This window comes from Medicago sativa, chromosome 8, assembly GCF_051527215.1.
Source record: "Medicago sativa cultivar Bolivia chromosome 8, Bolivia_mono, whole genome shotgun sequence".
NCBI lineage: Eukaryota > Viridiplantae > Streptophyta > Magnoliopsida > Fabales > Fabaceae > Medicago > Medicago sativa.
The window spans coordinates 31,383,530-31,410,787 of NC_140756.1; the positions used below are offsets into that span (position 1 = coordinate 31,383,530).

General features: G+C 34.2%; 4 protein-coding genes and 2 pseudogenes across 7 annotated transcripts; 5 read left to right on the forward strand and 1 right to left on the reverse strand.

Annotated features, from left to right (window-relative positions):
* Positions 1 to 204: 204 nt before the first annotated feature.
* Positions 205 to 1,068, forward strand: LOC146898406 (uncharacterized). The gene is made up of 3 exons (XM_085736553.1): positions 205 to 321; positions 437 to 583; positions 766 to 1,068. The coding sequence occupies exons 1-3, from the start codon at positions 205 to 207 to the stop codon at positions 1,066 to 1,068; spliced, it is 567 nt and encodes a 188-aa protein (XP_085592679.1).
* A 3,612-nt stretch (positions 1,069 to 4,680) lies between these two features.
* On the forward strand, positions 4,681 to 5,490 carry LOC146898407 (protein MIZU-KUSSEI 1-like). Its single transcript, XM_085737454.1, has one exon. It carries the CDS (start codon positions 4,681 to 4,683, stop codon positions 5,446 to 5,448), a length of 768 nt encoding a protein of 255 aa, XP_085593580.1. The 3' UTR covers positions 5,449 to 5,490.
* Positions 5,491 to 11,777: 6,287 nt separating this feature from the next.
* LOC146898408 (protein MIZU-KUSSEI 1-like) lies at positions 11,778 to 13,264 on the forward strand. Its single transcript, XM_085734527.1, has one exon. It carries the CDS (start codon positions 12,361 to 12,363, stop codon positions 13,120 to 13,122), a length of 762 nt encoding a protein of 253 aa, XP_085590653.1. The 5' UTR covers positions 11,778 to 12,360; the 3' UTR covers positions 13,123 to 13,264.
* A 2,386-nt stretch (positions 13,265 to 15,650) lies between these two features.
* Positions 15,651 to 22,952, forward strand: LOC146898409 (copper ion binding / methyltransferase). 2 transcript variants are annotated; one of them, XM_085737456.1, is made up of 13 exons: positions 15,651 to 15,912; positions 16,615 to 16,777; positions 16,874 to 17,139; positions 17,785 to 17,858; positions 17,964 to 18,058; positions 19,099 to 19,196; positions 19,702 to 19,785; positions 20,084 to 20,164; positions 20,262 to 20,345; positions 20,441 to 20,536; positions 20,680 to 20,759; positions 21,744 to 21,832; positions 22,373 to 22,952. In XM_085737456.1, exons 2-13 carry the CDS (start codon positions 16,642 to 16,644, stop codon positions 22,714 to 22,716), a joined length of 1,527 nt encoding a protein of 508 aa, XP_085593582.1. In that variant the 5' UTR covers positions 15,651 to 15,912; positions 16,615 to 16,641; the 3' UTR covers positions 22,717 to 22,952. The 2 variants fall into 2 exon arrangements, with proteins under 2 accessions (XP_085593582.1, XP_085593581.1); XM_085737455.1 differs by lacking the exon at positions 15,651 to 15,912 and adding an exon at positions 16,241 to 16,354.
* Positions 22,953 to 23,498: 546 nt separating this feature from the next.
* On the forward strand, positions 23,499 to 26,110 carry LOC146898410 (cytosolic sulfotransferase 14-like; annotated as a pseudogene). The gene has a single exon (XR_015023155.1). The product of XR_015023155.1 is annotated as a cytosolic sulfotransferase 14-like (transcript).
* LOC146898411 (cytosolic sulfotransferase 15 pseudogene) lies at positions 24,633 to 26,057 on the reverse strand (annotated as a pseudogene). The gene has a single exon (XR_015023361.1). The product of XR_015023361.1 is annotated as a cytosolic sulfotransferase 15 pseudogene (transcript).
* Positions 26,111 to 27,258: the final 1,148 nt, after the last annotated feature.

Genomic DNA, 27,258 nt, shown 5'->3' on the forward strand with positions numbered 1-27,258 from the left:
AATTCATTATGAAAAACTTTATCTAAAAAGTATATGTCAATTACATGTAAAAACAATGATTATAGAACTTTTTATACAAAAGTTACCATTTTAGATGTTTTTTTTTTTGAATTGACCATTTTAGATGTTTAAACAAGAGTAATGATATTTATGCATTATGTAGAGAGGAGTGGTTCGCCAACCACGTGAGTAGGTCGGTAGGTAATGGGGAGAACACTCTATTTTGGTCGGATGTTTGGTGTGGTGGAGAGGAGTTTAGAGTCAGGTTCACTAGATTATTTGATTTATCGTTGTTTCAGGGGTTATCAGGGTCTGATATGTGTCAGTTAGGGTGGGGGGTGGACGGTGACGCTGGAGGTGGAGGCGGAGGTTGTTTGCGTGGGAGGAAGGGTTGTTGGGAGATCTAATTTTATTGTTTCAGAATGTGAATTTACAGGTTGATAAGGCGGATAGATGGCTCTGGTCGTTGGAATCCTCAAATGCTTTCACTGTTCGAAGTGTCTACAAATATCTTACTTTTCAACCTCCTTCGGTATCCTCGGTGGATTCTTCTTCCTTGTGGCATAAAGATGTTCCGTTGAAGGTAGTGCTCTTTGCGTGGCGCTTGTTTCGAGACAGATTGTCGACAAAAGACAATTTACTACGTCGTGGAGTTATTGATCAAGCATCAAGGTTGTGTGTGTCTGGTTGTGGTTCTTTGGAATCATCACAACACTTATTTTTACACTGTAATTTTTTTGGATCTGTTTGGCATCTCATTTATAGGTGGTTAGGCTTGTCAGTGGTTGCCCCTTTTCAGGTGTCGGATCATTTTACCAGTTTAGCGGTAGTGGTGGTACCACAAAGGTGCACTGCTCTATTCTTCAGGCTATTTGGTTTGCTGTGGTTTGGGAAATATGGAAGGAAAGAAACAACAGGTTGTTTAATGCCAAAGTTTGCACTGTTTTCCAGGTGGTCGACAAGATCAAGTCGCTTGCTTTTACGTGGTTGAAGGCGAAGTATATTTCTCTTCCCCTCAATTACCATGGTTGGTGGCTAAATCCGTTTACCATATTGGGAATAGGCTAAGAGTTTCTTTTCTGTTATTATGACCTGTTCAGGCAACTTTTGTAAATATTGCTCTTGACTTTTTGTCCTTTCCTTAGTACGTCTTGTGCTAGGAAGGATTCTTTTGAGGTGGTAATATAATTCATTTTAGCTTCTTCAAAAAAAAACAAGAGTAATGATATATGAACAACCATTAGTGACAACTTTCATGACAACTTTCATTTTCTCTATTTCTATTGGTCAAAAATAATTGAGAGAGAAAAAGAAAGAGAGAGAATAAAAACATAATGTGAGTATGAGAGAGAAAGTTGTCAAAAAATTGTTACAAAATAGTTGTACAAATATCATTTCTCTTTATAGACAAAAATTGTCAAAAAGTTGTTACAAAATGGTTGTACAACCATTTTGGCTTACCAAGATAACAAGTACTCCTTTTTCCTTTTCTCCCACCATACAGCGTGACATGCGTGATATTGTTAGCATTCCTGGTTCTTTTTCCTTTTCTCCCACCATACAGCGTGACATGCAGCTAAAAATATCTACTAATTTTTGTTTACTGTTTGTTTTTAAAAAAACTTTTTGTTTACTATTTATTTATTTTTGGATACATTTGGTGTGCTAAAGTCCAAACGGTATCACATCTAAGCTCCTTTTTACGCTTGTCGTATATATTCAAAAAATTGATAGTGTAATTATAATATATATTTTGTGTACGACTATTATGCCACTTCTCTTTGTATATATATAAATGCATCTAATATTTAATGTTTTTATCTTTTTTATCTTTAAGATAAATTAGTACTACTAGTATTAAATAGAAATATTTTTTAAAATAATAAATATACCCATTACAGTATTTTGTACCTAAAACATTTGTTAATAAGTTAAAACAGAAAATTGGTGATAGTTTTTATGTAAAAAAAGTCATTTTATAAGAGTTGAATGTATCATTTAAAAATAAATAAATTCTTTAGACTTGTTAGCAAGTGTTCTCATGGATTTGTTAGCATTTCCTTCCTTTTTAGAGCTAGAATTAACAACAAAAAAAAAGTCTATTTTTTTATACTAAACTTCAAAAAGTTGACTTTTGTATATGTTGTGAAATTCTTGAAATTTTGACTACTGAGCTCCAATTTGACTATTTAAGTTTTAAAGTGTCGATTTGGAAGATCGAAAGAAATTCAAATGCTTTCACGATCTTTATTTATTAAGTTTAGTACATCACAACATTTTTATAATGTTTCTAATACTCATTTTAGTCTCAATTTAACTAATATCATATTTATTCAATTAAATCACTAACTAGGACTTAAGCAATCGACAAACCATTGGCAAATGCAAGAAATTAAATCAATCATTTTCTTTATTCATCACTGTACACATGAAACAATCAAATTCATTTCAGTCCTATCTTATGATTTTATCTTTACCAGTAAGTGAATTTTTGAACGTGGAAGCAAAGGTTCACAGACATAATTCATAAACAACATGTAGTAACAATTCAAGCACAAGGAACATGTTCTAAGATTAACACTAATAATGACCTAAATTCTTATCATGCAAAGTGACATTCGTTATATATAAATATGGGTCTTTGTAGAAGGGTTTGGTATAAAAACCACAAAATTTTCACATTACATGCTAGAATCTTCAAGACAAGGAATAAAGAACAACATAGATACGAACACTACTAAAAATGTATTTGAACCACAAAGAGGAAATGTTACCAAAATGAGCACCAACAGTGAGACCAAAAAAGTTATAGATAAAGTTATTGTCAATATAAGCAAAGGTTAAGTTGGAAATACGATACAAGAAGTTCAAATTAATTGTTAATTTAAGCATGTAAGATGGACAAATACAAATTAGAATTTGGGAAGAACGTAAAAGTTGTAAATATTTATAAGGGTGAAAGAATATACTTGAATGAATGAGTACAATTCAAGATATGGGCAAAACTCTACATATAAGTTACTAACAAATTACGAAAGGGTAGAAAAAAAATAATCTGAATGTGTAATACAAAATCACCTACACTCAAACTCACACCTTCATACTAAATTAAAAATAAAAAATTAAGTTTCACAATCTCTACATAGTGAACTTGATTTAAAATTACAAAAAGATCATTTGTTATTTTCGTGTGTTAAGTTAGTTTTTGAGTTTAAAAATAGGGTTAACTAAGTTTTTTTTTTTTTTTAACGTGGGGCTTAAATAAGTTTTTTTTGTATTTTTAGGGTTTGAGGAGTCATTTTTTTTTTTTGGTGGTGGCCGGGATTTGAACCCCGAACCTTGAATATTTTATGCATTGTCCAAACCAATTGAGCTAAACTCACGAGCACTTGAGGAGTCATGTTTGATCAAAGAGTATGTTTTTTGGGTTTTGTAAAAATTGCATATTTTAATGCATAAATACATTTTAGTTAAAAAAAAAAAAAACCTAAAAACAAACGTTAACATATACTCATAAGTAATAAATGACAAATATATTGTACCAAAAAAAAAGTGACAAATATATTCAATATAATTTATTGGTTATGTTCATCTATCCCTAAAAGGGGAACACTCCTATCCAATGTACATGATTAAGGATGCAAAATCAGGGATCACATAAAAAATCATATTATGATATCCCACATAGACCATATTTTACAAAAGTAAAAGCAATCTAGTTAGCTTCACGAAACACATGATCCACATCGTAGACGTCCAACAATGTGAGAATATTATGGATGTGACGAACCATCAAATAAGAGGGATGTCTTCAATGCAATTCAACATCAATATCTCTAGCATCAACGTCTCAAATTACACCCAGCTTTAACCCTTTGTAAATATACACACTGCAATTCTATCTCAAGCATCATCGATATCTCTTCGTACTTGCCCTTGTAACGCCGGAGCAAGTATGAGGAGAAGCAGCATGGCCAAAACTGAAATTCCCAGTACGCTCAACAACCATGCCTCCACAAGCAACAATGGCACCATGGTTGGTTCCTCTAATTTGTTCCTTTTCTCTTGAAAGGTTTTACAAAATCCTTTGTGTCACAATGAGTTTATAATGCTAACGTTTGTGTCACAATGAGTTTATAATGCTAACGTTTGTGTCACAATGAGTTTATAAAGCTAATGTTTGTGTCACAATTAATTTCACTAATATCCTTGCTGTAATGGATAAGTACTATATCCGATATTAAAAAAAAAGATAAGTACTATATCCTAAAAAAGTAATTAATTCTGGTAATCGTTTGCATCTAGCAAATCCAGCATGTGATGAAAACCAGAAAAAGAAAATCACATTTGTTACATACAACTAAGAGTTTTATTACCGAGAAAAAACATATGAAATTCACATTGTACAATACTTATCTTTAGCCCATTTTTTCAACCGAATTAATCTATGATCTGGATTCACTTCATAATTAAACAGGGAAACAAAAACGAATTTAACAACAAAAGTCAAAGTAAACTATATGAAGAAAATTAAATTGAAGACAAAAAATAATAATAAAGAACATCATGTTTTCTCACAACCTAACAAACCATTCATAATTCAACATTAAATTTTCTTCAAACCAAACCAAACAAGTTTCTTCTCCTCTCCCATTTCATAACCATTTCTCCTAATCACCAATGGTGCCGCCTCATGCATCTGAAACGGTGACATTGCCCACGGGACAACCACCGCCACCGCCATCGCCATCGCCTATGTCCATGAGCACTTCTCCATCGACAGTTCGCATGCCGATTTCCTTACAGCCGGCAAACAGCAAAAGCAAAAAAAATTCCACCTACAAATTCTTTGGCAAATTCCGTTCAATGTTCCGGTCGTTTCCAATCATCGTTCCGTCGTGCAAGATGCCCACAATGAACGGGAACCACCGTACAAGTGAAACAATCATCCACGGCGGCACAAGGATAACCGGAACCCTATTTGGTTACCGAAAAGCGAGGGTAAACCTTGCTTTTCAAGAAGACTCTAAATGTCACCCATTCCTTCTCTTGGAGTTAGCCATTCCCACAGGAAAGCTTCTCCAAGACATGGGAATGGGGCTTAACAGAATAGCGCTGGAGTGCGAGAAGCACTCCAGCAACGATAAAACAAAGATCGTTGATGAACCAATTTGGACATTGTTTTGCAATGGGAAGAAAATGGGTTATGGGGTGAAGAGAGATCCAACAGATGATGACTTGAATGTGATGCAGATGTTGCATTCAGTCTCGGTTGCGGTCGGCGAGCTTCCGAGCGACATGTCAGACCCTCAAGACGGAGAATTGGCGTACATGAGGGCGCATTTTGAACGTGTGATTGGGTCTAAGGATTCAGAGACTTATTATATGATGATGCCTGATGGAAATAGCAACGGACCTGAACTTAGTGTGTTCTTCGTTAGGGTTTGATATGTTTGGTTGGGTAAGTGAAAAAAAATGTTAAACAAGATGTTGAGTTTGTTTAAATATGCTTGTGTTAACCCAATAGATAATTTTGTTACTTACATGCATGCACGATTGCATCGCTTAGAGCAGTTGTATATTCAGATAAATAGATTAATTCTGCTATTAACATGGTTTTCATTATATAGGTTTAATTTGATTTAAAGTTCATAGTATATAATGAAAATTATATAGTTTTCATTATATCGAAAATTTGTATAAAAGTTCAAGATCCATAGCATTTGATAATCATTATATAAATTTATACGGTACACTCGAAAATTTGATTGTACTGGTACATCTAATCTTTAAATTAATAGTTAAATGAATACTTTTTTTAAAAGAACTATTTTCTATCACTTACAATTATAATAACCAAATCTTATTTATCAAAAGTGTCGCCAAAATAAAATTTAATTACGCTCAATATTTGTTTTTCATAATAGTGAATATTGATTATTTTTTACGATAAAATGTAAAAAATTTAGTATGATTCTTATAAATAATGAAATTGTTCTGGACCGTCCAAAAGGCTATGATCGACGATCTAAGAGTTATGCTCGACAATCCATATTTTGAAGGTATATCCAAAACCATAAGAGAGCCTACAACAATATGCCACGGCCCACCATAGTTTCACCGAACATATACTCGACACCAAAGAAGGACAATTATAGGAAAATTGCTCTTCTCTCTTTCAAAATTGCTAATTCCCATCTCGAAATTCTCCAATTAACTCCGGCTGCAGTTAACCACCGTCTTTGCAAATTTTTAATTTTTTTCCCAACGGCACTTAAGTGCCGTGGAATGCATCTTAGGTCACACCCATCCTTCTGTCACAAGGGTTGTTTCCAAACTTAAGTGTGTGTAGAACTCCGTCTTCACTTATTGCAAAGATTCCAAAGAAATGAACTTCGCCTTCATCTTAGTTTATTTATTTTTCATTTTTACTTTGTTTGTTAATGCACACCAATACCACTACATGTCTTGCTTCCCATGGTAAATGCCACCCCATTTCTTTTATAGAAAAAGATAGGTAGACATCCTTTTTATGTACCTCTCATGTACACCCCCATGTGGCAGGGGTATATTAGTAATTTCACATCACACCATCACCTCCTCTCATCTATTCTTTCAATGTTTTTGCCACATGTCACAATTGTGTGTGGTTGTTAAAGTAAGTATGCCACCTAAGATGGTCCATGTATAAGGGCTCTTCTTTTATGCCTCCGCTCTTACTTTCAGGTTGATAGTGATTTATTACTTTTCCAGTGACTTTTTATTTGCTTTTCAATTAGTTTTCTTGATATGTGAGTGAAAATCAACGTACAAAGAAGACTAAAGATAAATATGGGTTTGATAAAATTGAGAGATAACGAATTGCATTGGAGGGTTTTACGTATAATAAAAACACTGCAATATTCCTAATATCAGTTTTGATGTCATAATGAAACATCATGTGATATTTTTGGTTATGTTTACAATTATTTTCTTTGAATTAGAAGGCAATTAAGAAGACATTTGGAGGAGTTGTCAATGAATCGAGGAACATTTTGTATTGTTTTCATTCGAGTCGTTGTTTCAGTTTTATCCTAAATCATGAAACTCCATAGGTGTTTTGAGTCTAAGTGAGAAATCACATAAATCGACAAAACACGACATCACGTGAAGGATCAAGGATATGAATATCGAAGATAAATGGTTCTTAGAAGGTAATTGAAGATAATACAAGTTGGAGAAATTTAATTTTAAGTTTCAAGAAATTGCAAGACAAAAGAACCCTAAAAAATGGAAAACAGCAAAATTCGCACAAAAGATTATACTTGATGCTCACCTGCGCACAAACCATGCACCCCCTGTGCATTAGACAGCCTCCAGGATTGCCTCATGCGTCCCTGCGCCTCATGCCATGCGCCCTGCGCATGCACTGCATGCAGAATGTGTTGTTTGCTTGTTTTTCAGGTTGAAGCGGTTGAAAAAGCCTAGTTTTCATCTTTTAAACCCTAAATAATGATGTATTGTAAAAATAGACCCTTTCACACTCTTTTATTCATTCAGAAAGCTAGTGGTACAAGGCAAGGTCAAAGCTTCAAGACATAGGATCTCCATCATCCTCTTGTTCTCTCTAAGGTGTGTATTTCTTTTGTTTTGTAATGATGTATCTTGTCATGTGCAACTAAACCTTTTTGATTAGGGTCTCATGATGAACCCCTTTTTTTGTTGGATTTAATTAATATAGTTTTTATTCAGTTTATGATTCAAGTGTCTGATATAATTTGTATATATTATTCTGTTTCTATACAATATCTTTATAGATGGAGCATATTAGGATTGACAACCCTATTTCTGCCCAAACCAGACAGTAGTAAATTGCTTATTTTCTAAATTAAATTCTTTTAATCGACTCCAAGTACGAATTTAGGGCTATGAGTCATATTATGGGAACGCCGTCATTGTAACCGGTTGAATTGTGACGATATTAAAATAAAACTTCCACTGATTCATCACGAAGTCATGTTCTACTTTCTTAAATTGAAAGACATGTTATAAACTGTTGGAAGACTAGCAACAATAGTGGATGTTGGATAGAATAAACACCTTAGCAAGAGCTAGTGTTGGTATCACTTAAAAATGTCCCACATTGGAGAGCCATATGATGAGTCATAATTTAGTCTATTTTTATGCATTATTTAGTATTGTTTTATTTAGATTTAGATTTATTTTATTTTAATATTATTTCCTTTTTGAATCTTTTACTTTAAATTGCATTTTATTTTATTTCAGGACTGAATATATGGTGGAAGGTGTCTTGGAGCAAAAGAAAGAGGTATGGAGCAAATACAGTGCAAAAATACGAAGATACGGAGACAAAAATATGTCTCCCACAAGTCAGAAGCTTGGCACGACCCGTGCCAACATGTGGCACGGCCGTGCCACCCTCCAGAGTCCCTTTTGCTGCTTTTTCTTCAGGCCTAAGTTACTCTGTTGTAGTTTTACTGATTAGTCCTAATAGTTGCTTAGATTTTAAGTCAATTGTAAGCTATAAATAGAGTAGCACACCATCATAAACTTTCACCTTTTCGTGGAATATTTTAGTAACAATTATTGTAATAAAGTTCTTTTATTCCTTTACTTTCTTTCTCGCAATTTATTGCTTTCTCTCTTCTTCCCCCATGTCTACAATGAACATGAGTGAGTAGACTTCTTTGTCTTGGGATTGTTGGATAAGTCTAATGACGTAATCCGAATCAAACCAAGCCTTAAACCCTAATTATATGTTACCTTAATTTCTAATCTAAATTTACTGCTTTAACATGAATTAACCATTATCAAACTGTGGAAGCGAACGCGGAGGGTTTGATAATTGTTAATTCATTATCTCAAATATCAATTCATAAAGCGAACGCGAAGCTTTGATATTCGCACAAGTGAATTTAGACAAGGTTTGCAAAACATAAGAATAGTCTAGCAAACCTTGAGACATATAAAGTTTCAATCTTCAAGGGTCCCAAAGGCAATCACCCATGAGAATAGGTGTGGTTGTTAGAGGGATACACTCACTGACTTCGAGAGAAGCTTTGATACGCTAAAGAGAAACTTGTCTTTAGAAATTAAGACTAACGTAGAATTATAAGTTTAAGGCTTGTTTGTGAAGGATTCGTCGTTACGATGTACCAATGATCCCAAGGCTCTTTTATATTATTGTTATTTACCTTCAGCCAACTAAACCTCCTTTTTATAAACTTTCTTCTCCTCTAATCATTTTCTAAAAGTTAATTGGATTGAACAACTTCCTAGCGGAACGATACTCTTTTACTACTATTACTTCTATAGACCGTGCACTTGCGATTTGGCCTATCACCATACTACCTAGTAAGTGTTTATATAATTGTGGGGTGGCCTACAAGGATGTGCCCTTGGGATGCCCACTTTTGAGAACATGTGAGCGTTTAGAAATTATATATATTTCACACGCACGCCGCCGTCGCCGCTGTCCAGCCGAGCCGGGCCGAGCTTGGGCTTGTTAAAATAAAGAAATTTTTTTTTGATAAAAAAAAGATAGAATATTTTTTGTCACTTGAAAATGTTAAATTAATTTTTTTATTAATTTAATCACTATCCGAAAGCGTTTCATTTGTAACAAATAAATTCGTTACGATCTGATTCGATCCAACAAATTGTCCGTAAGGTTCCGGATATATCCAATAGGAAATAAAACGCGCTTTACTTAATGATTAAGTTGACTTAATCCTTAAGTCACTCCGTTTTTTGTTACAAACTCTCCCTATAAAAGGAGAGCTCACCCCACTCATTCAGTACACCGAAATTCACAGTTGATGCTTCTTGTGCTTTTTCTCTCTTCTCCCTTTTTCGACGTGTGTTGACGAGTCCTTCTTCTTCTCCTCCTCCTTTTTGTCTCGTCGATTTTGAGTGGTCTACATACCATATATAGTAGTTTAATAGAACGATTGATTAAACCATATTTGAGGGTGTTATTTCTAGAATGATTACTTATGGTGCAGTACGTAATTGAACAGGTGAACTGGACTGTTTCATCCTAGAGACAGCGCGGTTGTTAGTCTATCTTGCACAAACTCGGGTTGTGCCGCAAAACGTCTTAAAGAAAGCGATCTGATCGTGACTCAACCCGGTAATATCTTCGGTGGTAATCTCAAAATTTTAAAGGTACTTTTCTGAATTCGATAAACAACATAAACTAATAATAAACCGAGTTAATTCCAACAAAGACGGAGGGGGGTTCAAAGATTCCCTAATCGCTGTTATACTTCTGAATCACAAAAGATAATCCAGCATTGGGCAGGACGATTAAAACCCTGCAAACCACTTTATCTCTTTTAAATTCTTTTATTTCTAATAAATTCATCTAATTACCAAGTTGATCGACATATATTTCTGTGCTGAAGTCCGTATTGGATCAGCTGTGTGTTTAGCTGATTTGCTCTTCAAGCCCATTATGTATTCAGGCTATATATTGGAAGACTCGAGACCTAAAGAACTACTTAAGCCGTCATTTGCAAAAGAGTCATTTAGGGTTTTAGTCTGTCCATTGTTGTTTGTGAGCCACTCATGTATCATCTTGATGCTTGAGTTTGACTTGTAGTTGAGTTGTAAGTTGTGAATCACTTGTAAGTTTTTAAGCAAGAGTGGATTCTGTTTCTCGAAGTGTGTCTCTATTTTCATTGTATTAGTGCTTATCACGGGTAGAGTGATTGAGGGGAAGTGAGAGGGGTCTCACATCTAGGAGTGTCTTAAATAGAAATTGCACGGGTAGTGATTTGCCACGGAGCTAGTAAATCGGAGGTTGTTTATGCAGACTTCAAACTAATAATATTATAGTGGATTTCCTTCCTGACTTGGTAGCCCCCAGACGTAGGTGACGTTGCACCGAACTGGGTTAACAAATAACTTGTGCCTTTTACTTTCAGCTGTTTTCTTCAGTTAGTTATTTGTTATTTGTGTTGTCACGATGTCTTGACATTGTTCTCGACATTCCGCGTGTCTTGACATCATGCTCAACATCTTTTACTGCGTGCCAGAATTTCAATGGTCAAAATTAGTTTTTTTTCTTCATACCGTCCAATATTGTTTCTTTTGTTGTGGATTGTTTTTCCTATTGTTGTAGATAAGTTCATATTTGAATGGAATTTAACTAGTTTTTCAATTGATAATTTATATTATATCATAAAAATGATAAAATAGTTTAATTGAATGTTAAAAGTGGAAGAAAAAGTATATCCTCTCTATATATTGGTATAGATATAGATACCATTAACAAAGAGGATAAATGTTTATTTTTTGTGTAGCCTATTTTCAATATACCTAAATTACCCTCCTTAACAATTAAATTATTTTTCAAATTTTAATTTTCATCTACACCATAATTGGAACTTAGTTAGCTTATCAAAAAATATGATCCACATAGTAGTCTAGCTTAAAGAGAATATCATGGATGTGACGAACCATCAAATAAGACGGATGTCTTACATTATAGAAAATTATTTTTTTCACATAAAAAGTTGCTTAAAAACACATGGAAATGACCAAAAACTCTCAGCGGTAGTCATTTCAATGTGTTTTAAGAAACTTCTTACGTGGAAAATGCAATGTTCTACATTACACCCACCAAGAATCAAATTCAGTGCAACCTTTGAATCAAATTTAATGTCAATAAACTCAACTTTAACCCCTTGCAAATAGTAACGGAGCACACGAAGAGAATTGAAGCAGCATGGCCAAAATGAAAATTTCAGTACGGTCACCAACATGCCTTAACAAGGAGCAATGGCACCATGGTTGGTTCCTCTAATTTGTGTTTATTCTCTTGAAAGGTTTACAAAATCTATCTCATATATAGTTAAATAACATTTATATGCTCAATGAATTTATAATGCTAACCAAGACAGTCAGCGAACGCACGAACTCGATCAGGACCTGCAAAATTGTGGAATCGGTACGAGGAAATAAGATAAGAATTAAATTATAAAAGTCAAAGTAAACTATATGAAGAAAATTAAGTTATAAAAAAAAGAACATTATGTTTTCAGAACTTGAAAGAAAAAAGTAAAAAAGAACAGCCACCAAACCCTAACGTGCACACCACAATATATCCTTCTTCATACCAATTACACCCTATATAATAACTTCCCTCAACACCTAACAAACCATTCATAGAAGAAAAAAAAAAGAGCAACCAAACCTCAATGTGCACCCTACAATGCATCTTTCTACACTCTGGTATAATAACTTCCCTCCTAACAAACCATTCATAATTCAACCATAAATTTTCTTCAAACCAAACCACAAAACTTTCTTCTCCTCCCCGACTAAATATCTCATAATCCCTTCTTATAATCACCAATGGCACCTCCTCATGCAGCTCAAATGATGCCATTACCGACGGCACAACGACCACCGCCATCGCATGTGCCCTCGATCACTTCACCGAAAGTTCCCATGCAAATTTCCTTACAGCCGGCAAACAGCAAAAGCAAAAGCAAACGTAGTTCCACCAACAAATTCTTTGGCAAATTTCGTTCCATGTTTCGGTCGTTTCCGATCATTGTTCCGTCGTGTAAGATGCCCACAATGAACGGAAACCACCGTACAAGTGAAACAATCATTCACGGAGGCACGAGGATAACTGGAACCCTATTTGGTTACCGAAAAGCTAGGGTAAACCTTGCTTTTCAAGAAGACTCTAAATGTCACCCATTCCTTCTCTTGGAGTTGGCCATTCCCACGGGAAAGCTTCTCCAAGACATGGGAATGGGGCTTAACAGAATAGCGCTGGAGTGCGAGAAGCACTCCAGCAACGATAAAACAAAGATCGTTGATGAACCAATTTGGACGCTGTTTTGCAATGGAAAGAAAATGGGTTACGGGGTGAAGAGAGATCCAACAGATGATGACTTATATGTGATGCATATGTTGCATGCAGTCTCAGTGGCGGTTGGCGAGCTTCCGAGCGAATTGTCAGACCCTCAAGATGGAGAATTGTCATACATGAGGGCACATTTTGAACGTGTAATTGGGTCTAAAGATTCAGAGACTTATTATATGATGATGCCTGATGGGAATAGCAATGGACCTGAACTTAGTGTGTTCTTCGTTAGGGTTTGATATGTGGGGTTGGGGGGTAAGTGAAAAAAAATGTTAAACAAGATGTTGAGTTTGTTTAAATATGCTTGTGTTACTTACAAGCATGCACGATTGCATTGCGTAGAGCAGCTGTATATTCGTATCAGTAGAATAATTATATTAACTTAGTTTTCGTTATATATAGGTTAAATTTAATCAAAAGTTCGATAGTATTGATTAAAAAGATTTATTTTATATGATTTTATTTTCTTGACATCTTTTTTCTAAGACAGCTTATATTTATTATTATAGACCAAACTATGAAGTACATATATTATTGACGATGGATGATTGTACCTGAAAAAAAAAAAAACGATACATTTACTAGTAATAAAAGGGATAGTATAGTTATCTTAAAAAAAGGATCAAATGCATCTAAAGGTCCTTTAAGTTTTTTCGTTTTTCCCAAAGTGGTCCTTTAAGTTTCAAAAGTCCCAAACAAGTCCTTTTAGTTTTTGAATCGTTTCAAACAAGTCCTATTGTAGATAGCATAGTTGGTAATTGCTTCCTTGAACTCATCTTTGGTACCAAATCTGGCTCCTAACACTCACTTAAAATTAGCCATTTTTTTTAGGTATGGCAAATGGTGGATAATGCTCTTTGTTGCTATCATCTGAATCATCACCATCATCCTCTAAAATGACTTGTTTGAAACGATTCAAAAACTAAAAGAACTTGTTTGGGACTTTTGAAACTTAAATGACTTGTTTGGGACTTTTGAAACTTAAAGGATCACTTTGGGAAAAACGAAAAACTTAAAGGACCTTTAGATGCATTTGACATAAAAAAAGTGATGTATAGTTATCATAAAATGATGGACAGTGTAAAAAAAAAAAAACGAGGTTATACATTGGCCACCTTAGGTGGCAGTACCACCCTTATACCACTCTAGGTGGCATACTTATAATTAAAAGAGTTTGATACGTTGACATCCCTAGTTGGCAACCTCCCCTTATACACCTCCTATGTGGCAAGGCAATTTTGTTATTTTAACATTAAATGAAGGGCAGTTTTGTAAAATCCTTAGAAACTACCATCTTCCCCTCTTCTCATCTGCGTGTTCACTGTCACCTTTCTCCGGCCTTCACATTCGCTGGTCACGGCCACGCATCACCATACTCGGTCATGATCATCACCATTGCCCTTTCGACGGTTACGACTAACACCATCGCAGTCACGGCCACACGCAGCACCACCGTCGCCGCCGTCTTCATCCTCTTGGATCTCCCCACTGTTTCTCTCTTTGAACAACCTCCATCCACCACCCTTGGCCCCACTTCTCTCAATTCTCACCACCACAACCATCCACCATTGTCGATCAAACCACCCCCATCTACATAGAACCCGCCCGTAAACCAGTCAGTGACTGAACAGTAAATCGACGACGAGAGTGGGAGGAGACAGTGGTGTTGTTTTCACACTTGAGAGAGAGAGAGTGAAAAATTTGGGATGAGTGAGAGAGAGAGAGGGTACACTGACAATCTTTTTTAGTTTTAATTTTTGTTTTGTTTTATTTTTCTATAAAAAAGAATTCCACCTTGCCACATCAGCAGTGTACAAAGTGCGTACAAAATTGAGTGGTCAATCTATCATTTTCCTAATTAAAAACATCAGCCTTGTCATGCCAAACAAACAACAACTAAAAAACAAAACAATTTTTTTTATTTCTCTATCTAACCAAAATCAGATCCGTCTCTCCCTCACACCACTGTTCTCAGCCCTCGCCGCCGACGCCTTTCTCTAGTGTCTCTGTTTCCGTCGCCATTGTTCAACCTCCTTCCACATGCTTGTCATCGCCGTCGTCTCCCTCTTATTGCTGCTCATTCTCTCTTCCTTCACCATCTCTTCGCTCATCGAACACCACCACCGGCTGTCCCAGATCCGACGCAATCATCACCAACCGCCTTACCACCTCCACCGGTCCTCTTCCTTCATCCTCTATGCATCTCGTCGTGTCTTCCTCACAGCCGCCGTTCACGGTCTCACCGTCGTCATCCATGGTTTTCCGACTTTTTCGTCCACGGTCTCACCATCGCAGTGAGTTCCAGATCTGAACGATGGTGCACAAAATCTAAAAAAGTGTGAAATTACTAAAATGTCCATGCCATGTCAGCAGTAGTACAAAGGTGTACAAAATAATGAATGTCAACCTATCATTTTCCAAAAAAAAAAATGTATAGTTATTATAAAAAAGAGTTTGTTTGCCATAAGATTTCTCTGATTGTAGTAATAATACATAGAAGTCCAAAAGTCCTAGCTCAACTGGCAAAATGCCGAAATTGTTAGGTCAGACGTCACGACCGGGGTTCGAACCCCGACACCTCCACTTATGTGTGTGAGTTTATAATGACTTTGCTATTTCGTCTATCAACCAAAGAAAAAAAGTAATAATACATAGAAGCGATTACATAATCAAAAAATTGTGGCTCAAAAACTAAATCGCCCAAATTGACTTCAAAATAAAAAGAAATACAAGGACTAAAAATAAATTTCCAAATAATATAAGGGGCTAAAAAAGAGAAAAACAAGAAGGGGCTTAAGAAGGGTTTTATTATCATTGTTGTTACCATCACCGCTCACTCACTCACCACACCACCATAACCATTTCCTTCCACAACCTTGTGTGAAAATGCATTCAATTTAGCTTCACCATAAGCACCAACAACACCAAGCGAAGGTTGAAAATGGCTATAGTTTCAACTATTTCAATTCTTCTCACTTAACGTCTCTCTTATCTCGTCTCTCTCACCTCTTGTTGTTAGATAAGCTAAGGTAAGCCAATCCATTCTTCAATTTCTAATTTCTTCTCTATTTCAATTGGATTCAAGTATTTTGTTTTAATTTGCTCCAACTGTTCGACAAAATGCCTGAATGATAAGTGATGATAATGTTGTATTATCTGACTAGTATAGCTTATAGGAGTCTAGTGAGAGAAATTCTGTTAATGGGGATTAATCCTAGTGATAAACAATTGTAAATATAGATGGAGTTATCAATTTCTGCATGTTTTTGTTGCTAAAAAGAATGCTACTCGCCTTCATTGCGGTCCGCCTCTAGCCGTCTAATTGCGGAATTTGGGTTCCCTTAATCGCAGCCTCCAATGCTTTCATTGCATATAGGTATGGCCTGTGTACTGTGTAGTGTTTATAAAGCATGGGCGACCCTCACCTTACAAGTCAGTTTTATAGGGATAAGTCGGGCACAATATAAAAACGTAAGAGCTACCAAATTGGTTTTGTGGATTGTTTTGAAAATAACATCAATCCTAACCCTCTATGATCGCATCATCTGTGCTTCTTTAAAGTTTAAAATTTTGAACATTTCAAGGGAATGAAGAAGAAAATGAAAGGCTCGTTTGGTGTGGAAAAAAATGTTATCTTTTAGTTTCATGGCTCTTTGGTTTTTATTTTTTGAAATCTGTTGCTAACATACTAATTCATGATGATATATGTAACATGTTGCTTGGATCTGTAGGAGAGAGTTGTTAAATTGCGAGCTGGAATGGCTACCCAGACAATAGCTGAAGCTGCACAGAAAATTGTCACCCCTGAAACCCTCATCTATGCAGCAAAGCAATCTCAACGTTGCCTCACTGTCCCTCTTCCTCTTCGCCGTGCCATTAAGAAATACCTTCGAGGTCCGTTATCTTTTCTTGATTTACTTTTTCACATTAGGTCTACATGTATTCATATTTTTCTGATTAAAATTTTTCATGGTGGTCTTGGGATTATAGAGCAAGAGGAGCCATATATGAAGAGGAAGGTGTTGAGACTGTCCCAGTCATTCAATGAAATCAAGAATGTCAATCTGCAGCTGGCAACCACCACATCAAGGGAGATAGTCGAACACCCTTTAAAGTCCTTTGAACAATCGAAACGCTGGAAGATTACGAGCTCCTATGGTGACATTGGCCTCACCTATAGAGATGAGGAGACAATAGCTTATGTAGCTTCTCGAATGCCTGCCGTTTACTCTGCTTGTTACAGAGTACTTAAAGAGGTAGGTCGGAAACATAATCCCGATAGGGAGCACAAATCATTAAATAATCGGTGTTAGATACTATGACATAATAAGGTGAAATGGATTAGAGTTTTGCTTTATATTAATCCTTTACTTGGTCTGCAAAATAAGAAGACGAAGTCTGTTAAAATAAAAAAGAAGGAAAGTTGCACGTGTGAAAGATGGTTTTTAAGTGCACCCATGATAATATATCAAAACATTAGAATTCTAGAGGAAGTGTTTTTTTTAAAGGCAGGATTTGCATAAGTTGATGCTAAAATAAATGAATGCTCTTGTGAGATGTAGATAGGGAATCAGACAATAGCTAATTTGCAAATGGAAGCAAGAACAATGGTGGTAAATTTTAGGTCTAAATTAAATCAAATTGGGGACCGTAATTTATGTATCGGAGTGAATAATGATTGGTAATCCCTAGCATCTAGTAGGACTCTCTCTCTCTCTCTCTCTCTCTCTCTCTCTCATGTGGGTGTCGGATCAACTGTTAAGGTTCTGTTTCCTTAACGTGTGAAGTATGAAAGTTGACTTGTGTTTACTTTAACTTTTTTACTGTAATCTTAATGTTATGTCTTTTTAGTGTGTTTACTTTAACTTTTTTACTGTAATCTTAATGTTATGTCTTTTTAGGTTAGTAGAAGGCTTCCTGGTTTCTCCCCTACCAAGGTCTTAGATTTTGGTGCTGGGACTGGTTCAGCTTTCTGGTAAAAGACTTTTGAACTTTGTTTGGGTCAATGGTTAACTTTCATATTACAAATTTAGAATTGTTCTTGAATAAATTTGTTTCCTTTCAAATCTGATGTTGAAAGGGCGCTGCAAGAAGTTTGGCCAAAATCTTTGGAGAAAGTTAATATAATAGAACCATCACAGTCAATGCAGCGTGCAGGTCAGCGCCTCATACAAGGTACATGTTGATAACTTGTTTGAACAAAATACTCAATTGCCCAAGATACTGCCAATACCGAATAGAATCGAAAATTGCTAATGTATTCAGAATTACAGCACGGTGCTCTCTTTTTATATTATATACGTGATTTGTAATTTGGCAATTTTGGTATTGCTCCATTGGATGTATAACCAAAGCCATGTTTTGGAGGGTGCTGCAGTGGTCTTCGTATTGAGTGAGATCTTTGAGGATAGCATAACAATAGTGATTTCACTGTGTTTAATAATCATAATTTGTTATATAAGTTTTTGGTTTATGGATAATGATCCTTATAATTGAAATCTTTTAGGGTGTCTGCATATGTCTCGATTGGAATTGGGGTTAGTTTGGTTATTTATCCTGCATTATGTATAAAAGATGAAGGAGATTAAATCTTGGGAAACATCAGAATGTAATTCTAGTTTCTTTGAGGCATGGTTGAGAACCTTTTAAGAATTAGGTCTTTACTAACGTAACACACGTTAGTTATGCTGCCTGTTGGACCTGCAGATTGGCTGCTGTGAAATGATTCCGCTCTAAATTATTTAGTTCCTGTTGATGACTGAAAGAACCTTCACACTGTATGATTAAACAATTACTAACCTTACTGAGGATAAGCATGATTTTCTCCTTTAAGATGCATAACAATATACTTGTAAAAGGAAAAGTTTGATGAACAAATAATAGTTTTGTCTATTATAGGAGATACTCACAAAAATTACAAAATTTAAAAGTTGAAGAGCTATTCTGACTGACAGTTTTCACTATTTTTGGTTAGAAAGTGAAAATACTTCTTTTTCTTGTTGTGGCACCTAATTCGTAGCAGTCACTCAAATGAGTTAATAGTCTTTAATATCAACTCTGTCCCAGGATTTTCCCCTTATATAATGTGATTTATGTCATTAATTTAAATAATGAATATTCATGTTTGGAATTGAGTATGTTGAACTTGCTCATTTCTGAAATTTTCAAGGAATTCTGGGTGTTACATTGATTTTGTTTTGCTGTTGATTATATAGGTCTCAAGGATTTGCCACTTATTCATAGCTATGACAGTATTCAAGCTCTGTCTAAAGATATTAGTAAATCAGAGAGAGGGCATGACCTTGTAATTGCTGTAAGTTTGTTCTTTTGGATTATTCACGTATATTTTTGCGAAATGTAGCTTCTTCAATTTAAGTAGTTGAGTTGAGATTTGTTAGTTTATGCATATTGTATTTCATGGATTACACTCAAATTTACAAGCAGCTATATTTGATGGATTTGAAGATGTAAACATCTTGCTACCTTGTAAACTCTACCATAGCATTTAACATGTACATAAAAGGATCATCAACTATTTGTATGTACTATATGTGGTTCATTTGTTCAAATAGTAAACAAATTTAGTCACTTTTTTCCATTCAATTTTCAAATTTAGATTGAAACAAACTAAATAGTTCAGCTGAATTTGTTTTGTAAGTTCAGTTTCTTTTTTCAGTTTTAGAACCCTCTTTGCTAATAATGGAAGGGATGCACTTTTGTTTAATAATTTTTTTTTCAAGCATTAGGCATATAAATTATTTATGTAGGTTTACATAAATTAATACTAATTGCTTGTGCTCTGTTTTGGTGGGATGAAGTCTTATGTGCTGGGAGAGATTCCGTCTATAAAGGATCGAATTACCATACTTCGACAGCTTTGGGATCAAACACAAGATGTTCTGGTATGATTTCAAGCTCATAGTTTTGTTGTCCTATGAAGGAGAGGACTCTCTGCTACAAACTTATTTTACTTACTGGAATGATGTTATTTTACTATTTTGGGATATTAAAAGAGTCAATGGGATAGAAAAAGGAGTGATGGGAGCAAAGAAAAACATATATGAATTATAGAAAAAAAATTCTTTGAAAAGAAATAATTGAGGGAATTCTTAAATTTTTATAACTTTTTTCATTATTTTATTAATTCTTTTCAATCTTGTATCTAAGGCTATCTCCATTTGTGAAATCAAAATCTTGTAGGTTTTGGTTGAACCAGGAACGCCTCACGGATCCAGTATTATAGCTCAGATGAGATCTTACATATTATGGATGGAAGAAAGAGTAAGTTTACCAATTTTTTTTAAGAAAATTATAAATAATGATGAATAAGCTTTGTATCTTCCTTTCCTCATCATGGTTGTTTTTACACTCTCCTCAGAAACATCGTAAATCTTCTAAAAAGAACAATGAAGTTTGTAAAGATTTGATTACTGAGAAGGCCGGTGCTTTTGTGGTTGCTCCAGTAAGTACATTGTGTTTTCAATTTTTTACTGAAACATTTTTCACCTTTTCAGTTTCCCATTGGTATATTTGATTTGACAAATTTTCTTGATGCAGTGTCCTCATGATGGTACTTGTCCATTGGTAAAATCTGGAAAATATTGTCATTTTGTTCAGCGCTTGGAAAGGACATCATCACAGCGTGCTTACAAGGTTTCTCCTTTATCCATATTTTACTTTCTGTATTGAAGAGAGTCATGTTGTCCCTGCATTCCTAATTTTCTCTTTTCATTGATATTAGGAAGGATTAACCTCACAACCAACTAATTTATGTTCTAAATTTCATCCCATTTCAGCGTTCGAAGGGTGAACCCTTACGTGGCTTTGAAGATGAAAAATTCTCCTATGTTGTTTTTAGACGAGGCCCAAGACCAAGGCAAGTGTTTTAAATTTATTTTTTTAGAAAAGGTAAAATGGGTTAATAAGCTCTAAACAAAGCACCAGTTGTCTAAGGGGTAGATCAAAGTTTGCAATGATACAATGATTTACAACAAAAAAGCACCCGGGCTATTCAACAAAACAAGCCTTAATCTAAAATTTGACTGTATGCTACTCCAAAGCAATTACTCCACATCACCACATAGTAAACGGCATTCTTGAAAATCAAACTCCCCTGTGATCAGATCAGACTGTATCAGTTCACAAGTCTTAAGCATTACTAATCCATGCATTGCGAATGAACTATCACATAAGGCTTTCAATCCACCAAATTCCCATGTGATCGCTAACCACCTCTACTTCATGTTTAGAAGGTTCATTTATGTTCATAACCTTTTACATTCAATGTAAATGTAAGTAGGAATTATCACAACCTGTTGCCAATCTTGAATTTTGGACATTGAAAATAAGTGTTTTAAATAAATCCTTCATGTTTGAACTTTTTTAGAGTACAAATAGGACAACACAAAATGCTGAGTTCTTTTACGTGAAATTTCAACAACCCTCTTGATGCATATCGCATATTACTTTCTCTTAATTAACTTTTAATTGTTTTTGTTTGTTGACATGGAAGATTTCTGATTCTTCATTCCCTGACCATTGAATGGCATAAGAAATGTCCTTTTTTAATGCATAAGAAATGTTTTTGAAGTATTTAATGATATGCTTTCATAGTGGCATGAGATGGTGAAATTGTGTTTTCAACTACACAACAAACTCCCTTTATACAGGCTTAAAAGTCATAAATATAACAATTACATAATATTTGATCTCTATTTACACGATAAAATATGTCTATTCTATACGATAGATACATGGATCGTAATATGTCTATTCTATACAATAAATACATGGATCCTTATGTTATTTATCTTCAACACAATAATTCTGATTTTTGTTTTTCTCTGATCCCTTGGACCAGGGAACCTTGGCCCCTTGACGGTATTACATTTGACACTCTGAAGGAGCAGCAAGCCAAAAGAAATCCAGAGGATCTTGAAATTGACTACGGTAATGTGCTATCTTGTTTTCTGTTAAAATACTTCAACATAAAGTATGTGGTCTGTAAAATCAGTTTCCTTTCATGATATATGGTCAATAATTTTGAAGAAAACATTCAGTTTTGATTTCTTATTTTCAATAATAATTACAAAGACACTTTTTTTTTTTTAAATTTTTTTTTCCTGTTTTCAAAATGTTGTATTGGAATCAGCAAAAATGATTTACACTCTGGTTAGAGAAAATGCCTTCTATTTGTAATTATTTTCACCATGTTTCCTGTTTTCAAATATTTTGATAGGAAACTGAAAATAACTTCTTTTCCTTGACTTGTTATATATACAAATCTTCAAAAAATAAGTTGCAGTGTGAAACCAAGGTAGCATATTTAGTTATTAACTGTGAAAATAGGAAATAGAAACTTTCCTCTTGTTAAACTGACTTTGAATGTGATATTTTTACAATTTAATTATTAGTGAAAACATGAAATTAAAAGAAAATGTTTTCTGGAACTGAATTGCAATTTGTATTTATTTCTTTTAAATTTTTCAGAGGACTGGTTGAAGTTGCAAGAAGCTGATGATGATGCTCCACGTGAAGTAGCAAGGAGATATGAATCTGATGGTTTGGAAACCGACGAGGATGGCAAAGATGACAATGAAGAGGTTAGGGAAATGGAAGAAGAAACAGAGATCGCTGATCTTGGAGGCGGTTGGGGAAGAATTGTGTTCATGCCTATTAGAAGGGGTAAACAAGTAACTATGAATGTGTGTAGATCAATCAAAAGAGATGCCTCAGAGGGTGAATTTGCCCGTATGGTTGTAACAAAAAGCAAGAATCCTGCCTTGCATCGTCAAGCCAAGAGATCTATTTGGGGTGATTTGTGGCCATTTTGAAGCAAAATCAGTTGTGTTAGTTTTTTTCTTCATTTATTATTGTGCCTCTTTTATAAATATGAGTTTTTTTCTCTCATTATATATGATGTTTTTTAGAAAGTAGCTCTTCTCATTACATGCATGATAAAGAGATTAGCATTTTAGGTGAACATGAAGATGTTTTAGTTGGGAAAAGATATAGTAGTCTTTCTATTTGTGAAAATGAATGGATAACATTGGGTAAATTTTCCCTCGAACTTTCATTTCGTAGGTTTGACAATGAGTTATCAATAATGTCAAATGTGAAGATTTAAAAGCTTATAAAAAAGGGTGAAGGTTTGAAGAATCTGTAATGTCTTCTTTTAAGGGGTGCATTGTCATAGAAAAGCTACACAAAACATTGCACATTTAGATTTAGATTTGAAAACATTCATGCAATTAGCTTGCTACATAGTCATTATAGAAAATTAAAATAAAATTTAAACATGAGAACCAAATTATTGTTGCTATAAATATTAGCTGGTTGAGAACAAAATTTTCTCACAAACGAGTACTATGTCACGTTAGCATTGTGCTCTTCTCCAATGTCTTCAATCAAGGGATGGACAAGAAACAAGTCAACAACACAAGGTAAACCATGATTATGAATTTATGAGCAACTAATCCTGTCACTTCCTAGAGAAAAATTATGGGTGGTGAATGTCTCAATATTTATATCTTTTTCAAGGTTTTTGGTGTTGATCAAATTTAATCCAACCTATAAACTCTTTTCAAAATTATTTTCAAGCTAAATATAATGCTGTTGTTGTTGCCAGAATACCAAGATCTGTCATCACTTGGTTGAAAGCACGTACATTTGGCATCTTTTATTCTCCTCCTTAAAGGATCATCCATTACTTCAATCTAATTTCCATGAACCAGTACCTTTCTTTGAATTCAATATTTATAGTGGTGATACCTTTGACCAAATTTCTCAATTTGACGTAAAAATATGACTGAACCTAGGCTTTTTGGAATTCATATTCCATTTCCTTCATTACCTAAGTCAATTAAGGAGTCCAATTGTAAGATCATTTATATCTGTAGAAATTCCTCAATTGAAGTCCATTTGGTCCGTTTTGGGACCATACGTTGGGTTACCAGAAGGAAGGCATGACTAGACCAAACAATATTTTATTATTAAAATATGAAGACCTTAAAAGAATATGTCATTTTCACGTGAACAAAATTGCAAACATAATCAATTTATGTGGCTTTGAAAAGATAAAGGAATTGGTGCCAAATAAATCTGGAGCTCTAGGACGAAACATTGAGAACAAACGTTGGAAAAGTTACTTTTCTCCTTCGATGGTAGAAAAACTATTCAAAATCATAGAAGAAAAATTATGTGGATCCATCAGTGATTGCTTTATATGATCCTATTGTTTTAAGTGGCTACATTTTAGAACATGCATTTAGCCTAAATGCATGACACAAACATTGTTGTTTCTTTTCTGTTGGGGTAACCCGTGGCCATTTCGAGACAAAACTATTTGCGTTGTTAGTTTTTATTACCGTGCCTCTCTTATATCGGGACCTTATCAATTCCTAGAGAAAATGGGTTGATAAGGTCCCAATATTTATATTTTGTTTTCATGTTTTTGGTGTTTAGTGTTCCACAAATTTAATTCAACCTATAAAAACTTTTCAAAATCATTTTCAAGCCAAAGATAACGATGTTGCCTCCGTACCAAAATCTGGCACTACTTGTTTAACCAAAATCTTACATAAATTAACTTCCCATGAATTTGACATTTCTTTGAATTCAACCTATCAAAAATGGGAGCAAGCAAATCTTGTTGACCATCATGGTGAAGTTAGAATTAGAAGAAGCTTTACTCTCTTTTTCTAGGTAAAGGAAATAATATGAAACTTCATAAAAGCTCAAAAGAAAAACATTAACCAGATCATTAAACACACTTTTCCATTCAACTGATTATTTGGTCTAGCAGACATTCTTTTTTTAATGGAAATATATAAAGAGAATTACATGAAATACTACAAACAACTACAATGAAGATCAACAACTAGAAAGAAACCTATATGAGAAAAAACAAGAACATTAAAATACAATACACCAAAAACAAAAATCAAAACAGTACAATCGAAAGGGACACAACAACAACAACAATAACAACTAGAAACTTAAATCTAACCAGCCAAATAGATCCAAACACCAAACAATGAGGATCAAGCATAAGGAATTAAGGTGGCAAGTAGCCACCCTAACAAATACCTCTTTTGCTCTTTATTCTGCAAAAGAAAAGAAACAACATTTGTGACATGCATGTTGATTATTTGATATTATTAGTAGGGTGACTCTCTAAGTGGCTCATCGGTCCACTTAACTTTTCATCCACAATTTTGGATAGTTTTTCTTCCATTGAAGAGGAAAGGTAATTTTTCCAATCTCCTACTTTGGCCTTTCGAAAGAAGAATTTGTTCTCAATGTCTGACCGAATAAATCCAGATTTATTTACCTCCAATTCCTTCATCGTTTCAAAACAACATAAATTGATTATGTTTTCTATCACATTTTTCGATTCCTCTTCTTGAGTGAAAGGATAGCCCAAAAATGTTGCAAGTCTAGTGACATGAAAAATAGGATCTTCTTTAAGTTCTTCATATTTCAAAAATAGAACTTTGTTTGGCCTAGTCATACTTTCTTTCAAGTAACCTAAATTATGCTCCCAAAATGAACCAAATGGAGTTACCCCGTTACAAAAACTTTCAAAAGCTTCCTCTAAGCTTAAAATTTGTAAAGATGGATGTTTTGACCTTATTTTATTAACGAAAGTCCAATATGACACAAAAGTATCGAATGGATTTCTACTTATATAAACTATCTTACAATTGGACTCTTCTTGAATTGACTTGGCAAGTGAAGAAAATGGAATGTGAGTCCCAAAAATCCTTGGTTCAATTATTTTTGATATAGGAATTTGGTCTTTGATATCAGCAGCATAAAGATGACGTTCAATGGAAGGCACTAGTTTATGTATAATGGATTTAAGTAATGGATGACCCTCAAATGAGTATTGATTGCGATTTACAATTGAAAATGTAAGTGCTCTCAACCAAGTGGTGCCTGATTTTGGTAAGCTTGCAACAACAATATCATTGTCTTTGGCTTGAAAATTGTTTTGAAAAGAGATTATAGGTTGTATCAAATTTGATGGACACCAAAAACATTGAAAATGTAAATTTTGGGACAATGTCCACGCATTTTCTTTAGGAAGTGAGAGGTTCACCTGGTTATTGTCTTGTTGGCTTGCTTCTTGTCCATCCTTTGATTTCTCTCTCTTTAAATGTGTAGAATCCATTGAAGGAGAACACAAATGCTAATATACTATTGTAGTCACAAATGTGGTGAATTTTGCTCTCCACCAAACTATTATTTATAGGAACAATTTATAAGTGGGTTTGCAGAAAAGAAAACAATTTCACAACACGATATGTAAAAGAATATCGCATTAAAAAATTCTAAGGCCGTTGTTTAAGAAATCTACAAAATTAAACTTTATCTTGAAAATACAGGTCAAAACATCTGTAAAACTTGTAACCGCATAATTTTCTATAAAAATTACTACTTTTTATTAAAGGAAAAATTACTACTTTTGTATGCTTAAAAAATGCCCTAAAGACATTTGTAGCATTTTCCTTAAATAATAATAATAATGACTTTATGGACTAAGGAGTATGTAAGTGTCTTAAATAATTGCATCCCACCAAATTGGTCTCTGTCCTTTTAAGTCACTCTCAAATCAGTCACCGACTCTATTAATATTTCAAAATAGTTTTTGTCATATGATAAAAATATAGAGACAAAGATATAATTTGAGAACTTTTGATAATATTTCAAAATAGTTCATGTCTTTGTTAAAAAGTTTTTCAATTAAGTGTCTCGTTATGTGTCAAAAACATAGAGACAAATATCTAATTAAGAAACTTTTGACAAAGATAATAACTATTTTAAAATATTAATAGAGTCATGCATTAATTTAAAAGTGACTTACAAAAACTGAGACCAAAATGATGGTTTACTCAACAAAAATGTTTATAAATCTGAGCCATGTAAAGATCTCGATGATTCTTAATATTTCAAAATCTGAGCCACATATTAATTTTAAGGCAACGGCATGATTTTCACTAATTAAGGAGATTATATATTTTGGTTTATATAAAGCATGACATGTATCTACCAAAAAAAAACAAAAAAAAAAGCATGACATGTATATATCCTTGCCCTTCTTGCAAGAACTGTATCGTAAAATACAACGCTATTCGAAAGATTTATATATCTATTTATAGATTAAGAAAATAAGTGAGTGCAGTTGTCATTTCTTTCTTTTTCTGTATAGCAAAAAAAAAAGTTAGTACAATTATATAGCCACACACTATGTCATCGAAGTACATGGACCTTATCAATAACGTGAGTTAAAAAAATTGATCAAACTCCCACAATTTAACAACATAACTTTGAATTTGACTAAAACAAATATTCACATATTCTAGCTACCATAC

Bases quoted from the DNA above. Each gene is read 5' to 3' on its own strand.
- LOC146898406 (XM_085736553.1), top strand. From the start codon at position 205: ATGGGGAGAACACTCTATTTTGGTCGGATGTTTGGTGTGGTGGAGAGG. The intron at 322-436 runs GTCAGTTAGGGT...GTGAATTTACAG, and splicing joins GTTATCAGGGTCTGATATGT to GTTGATAAGGCGGATAGATG. The intron at 584-765 runs GTAGTGCTCTTT...TCTCATTTATAG, and splicing joins ATAAAGATGTTCCGTTGAAG to GTGGTTAGGCTTGTCAGTGG.
- LOC146898407 (XM_085737454.1), top strand. From the start codon at position 4,681: ATGGTGCCGCCTCATGCATCTGAAACGGTGACATTGCCCACGGGACAA.
- LOC146898408 (XM_085734527.1), top strand. From the start codon at position 12,361: ATGGCACCTCCTCATGCAGCTCAAATGATGCCATTACCGACGGCACAA.
- LOC146898409 (XM_085737455.1), top strand. From the start codon at position 16,241: ATGCTTTCATTGCATATAGGTATGGCCTGTGTACTGTGTAGTGTTTAT. The intron at 19,197-19,701 runs GTAAGTTTGTTC...GGTGGGATGAAG, and splicing joins GGCATGACCTTGTAATTGCT to TCTTATGTGCTGGGAGAGAT. The intron at 20,346-20,440 runs GTAAGTACATTG...TTCTTGATGCAG, and splicing joins GTGCTTTTGTGGTTGCTCCA to TGTCCTCATGATGGTACTTG.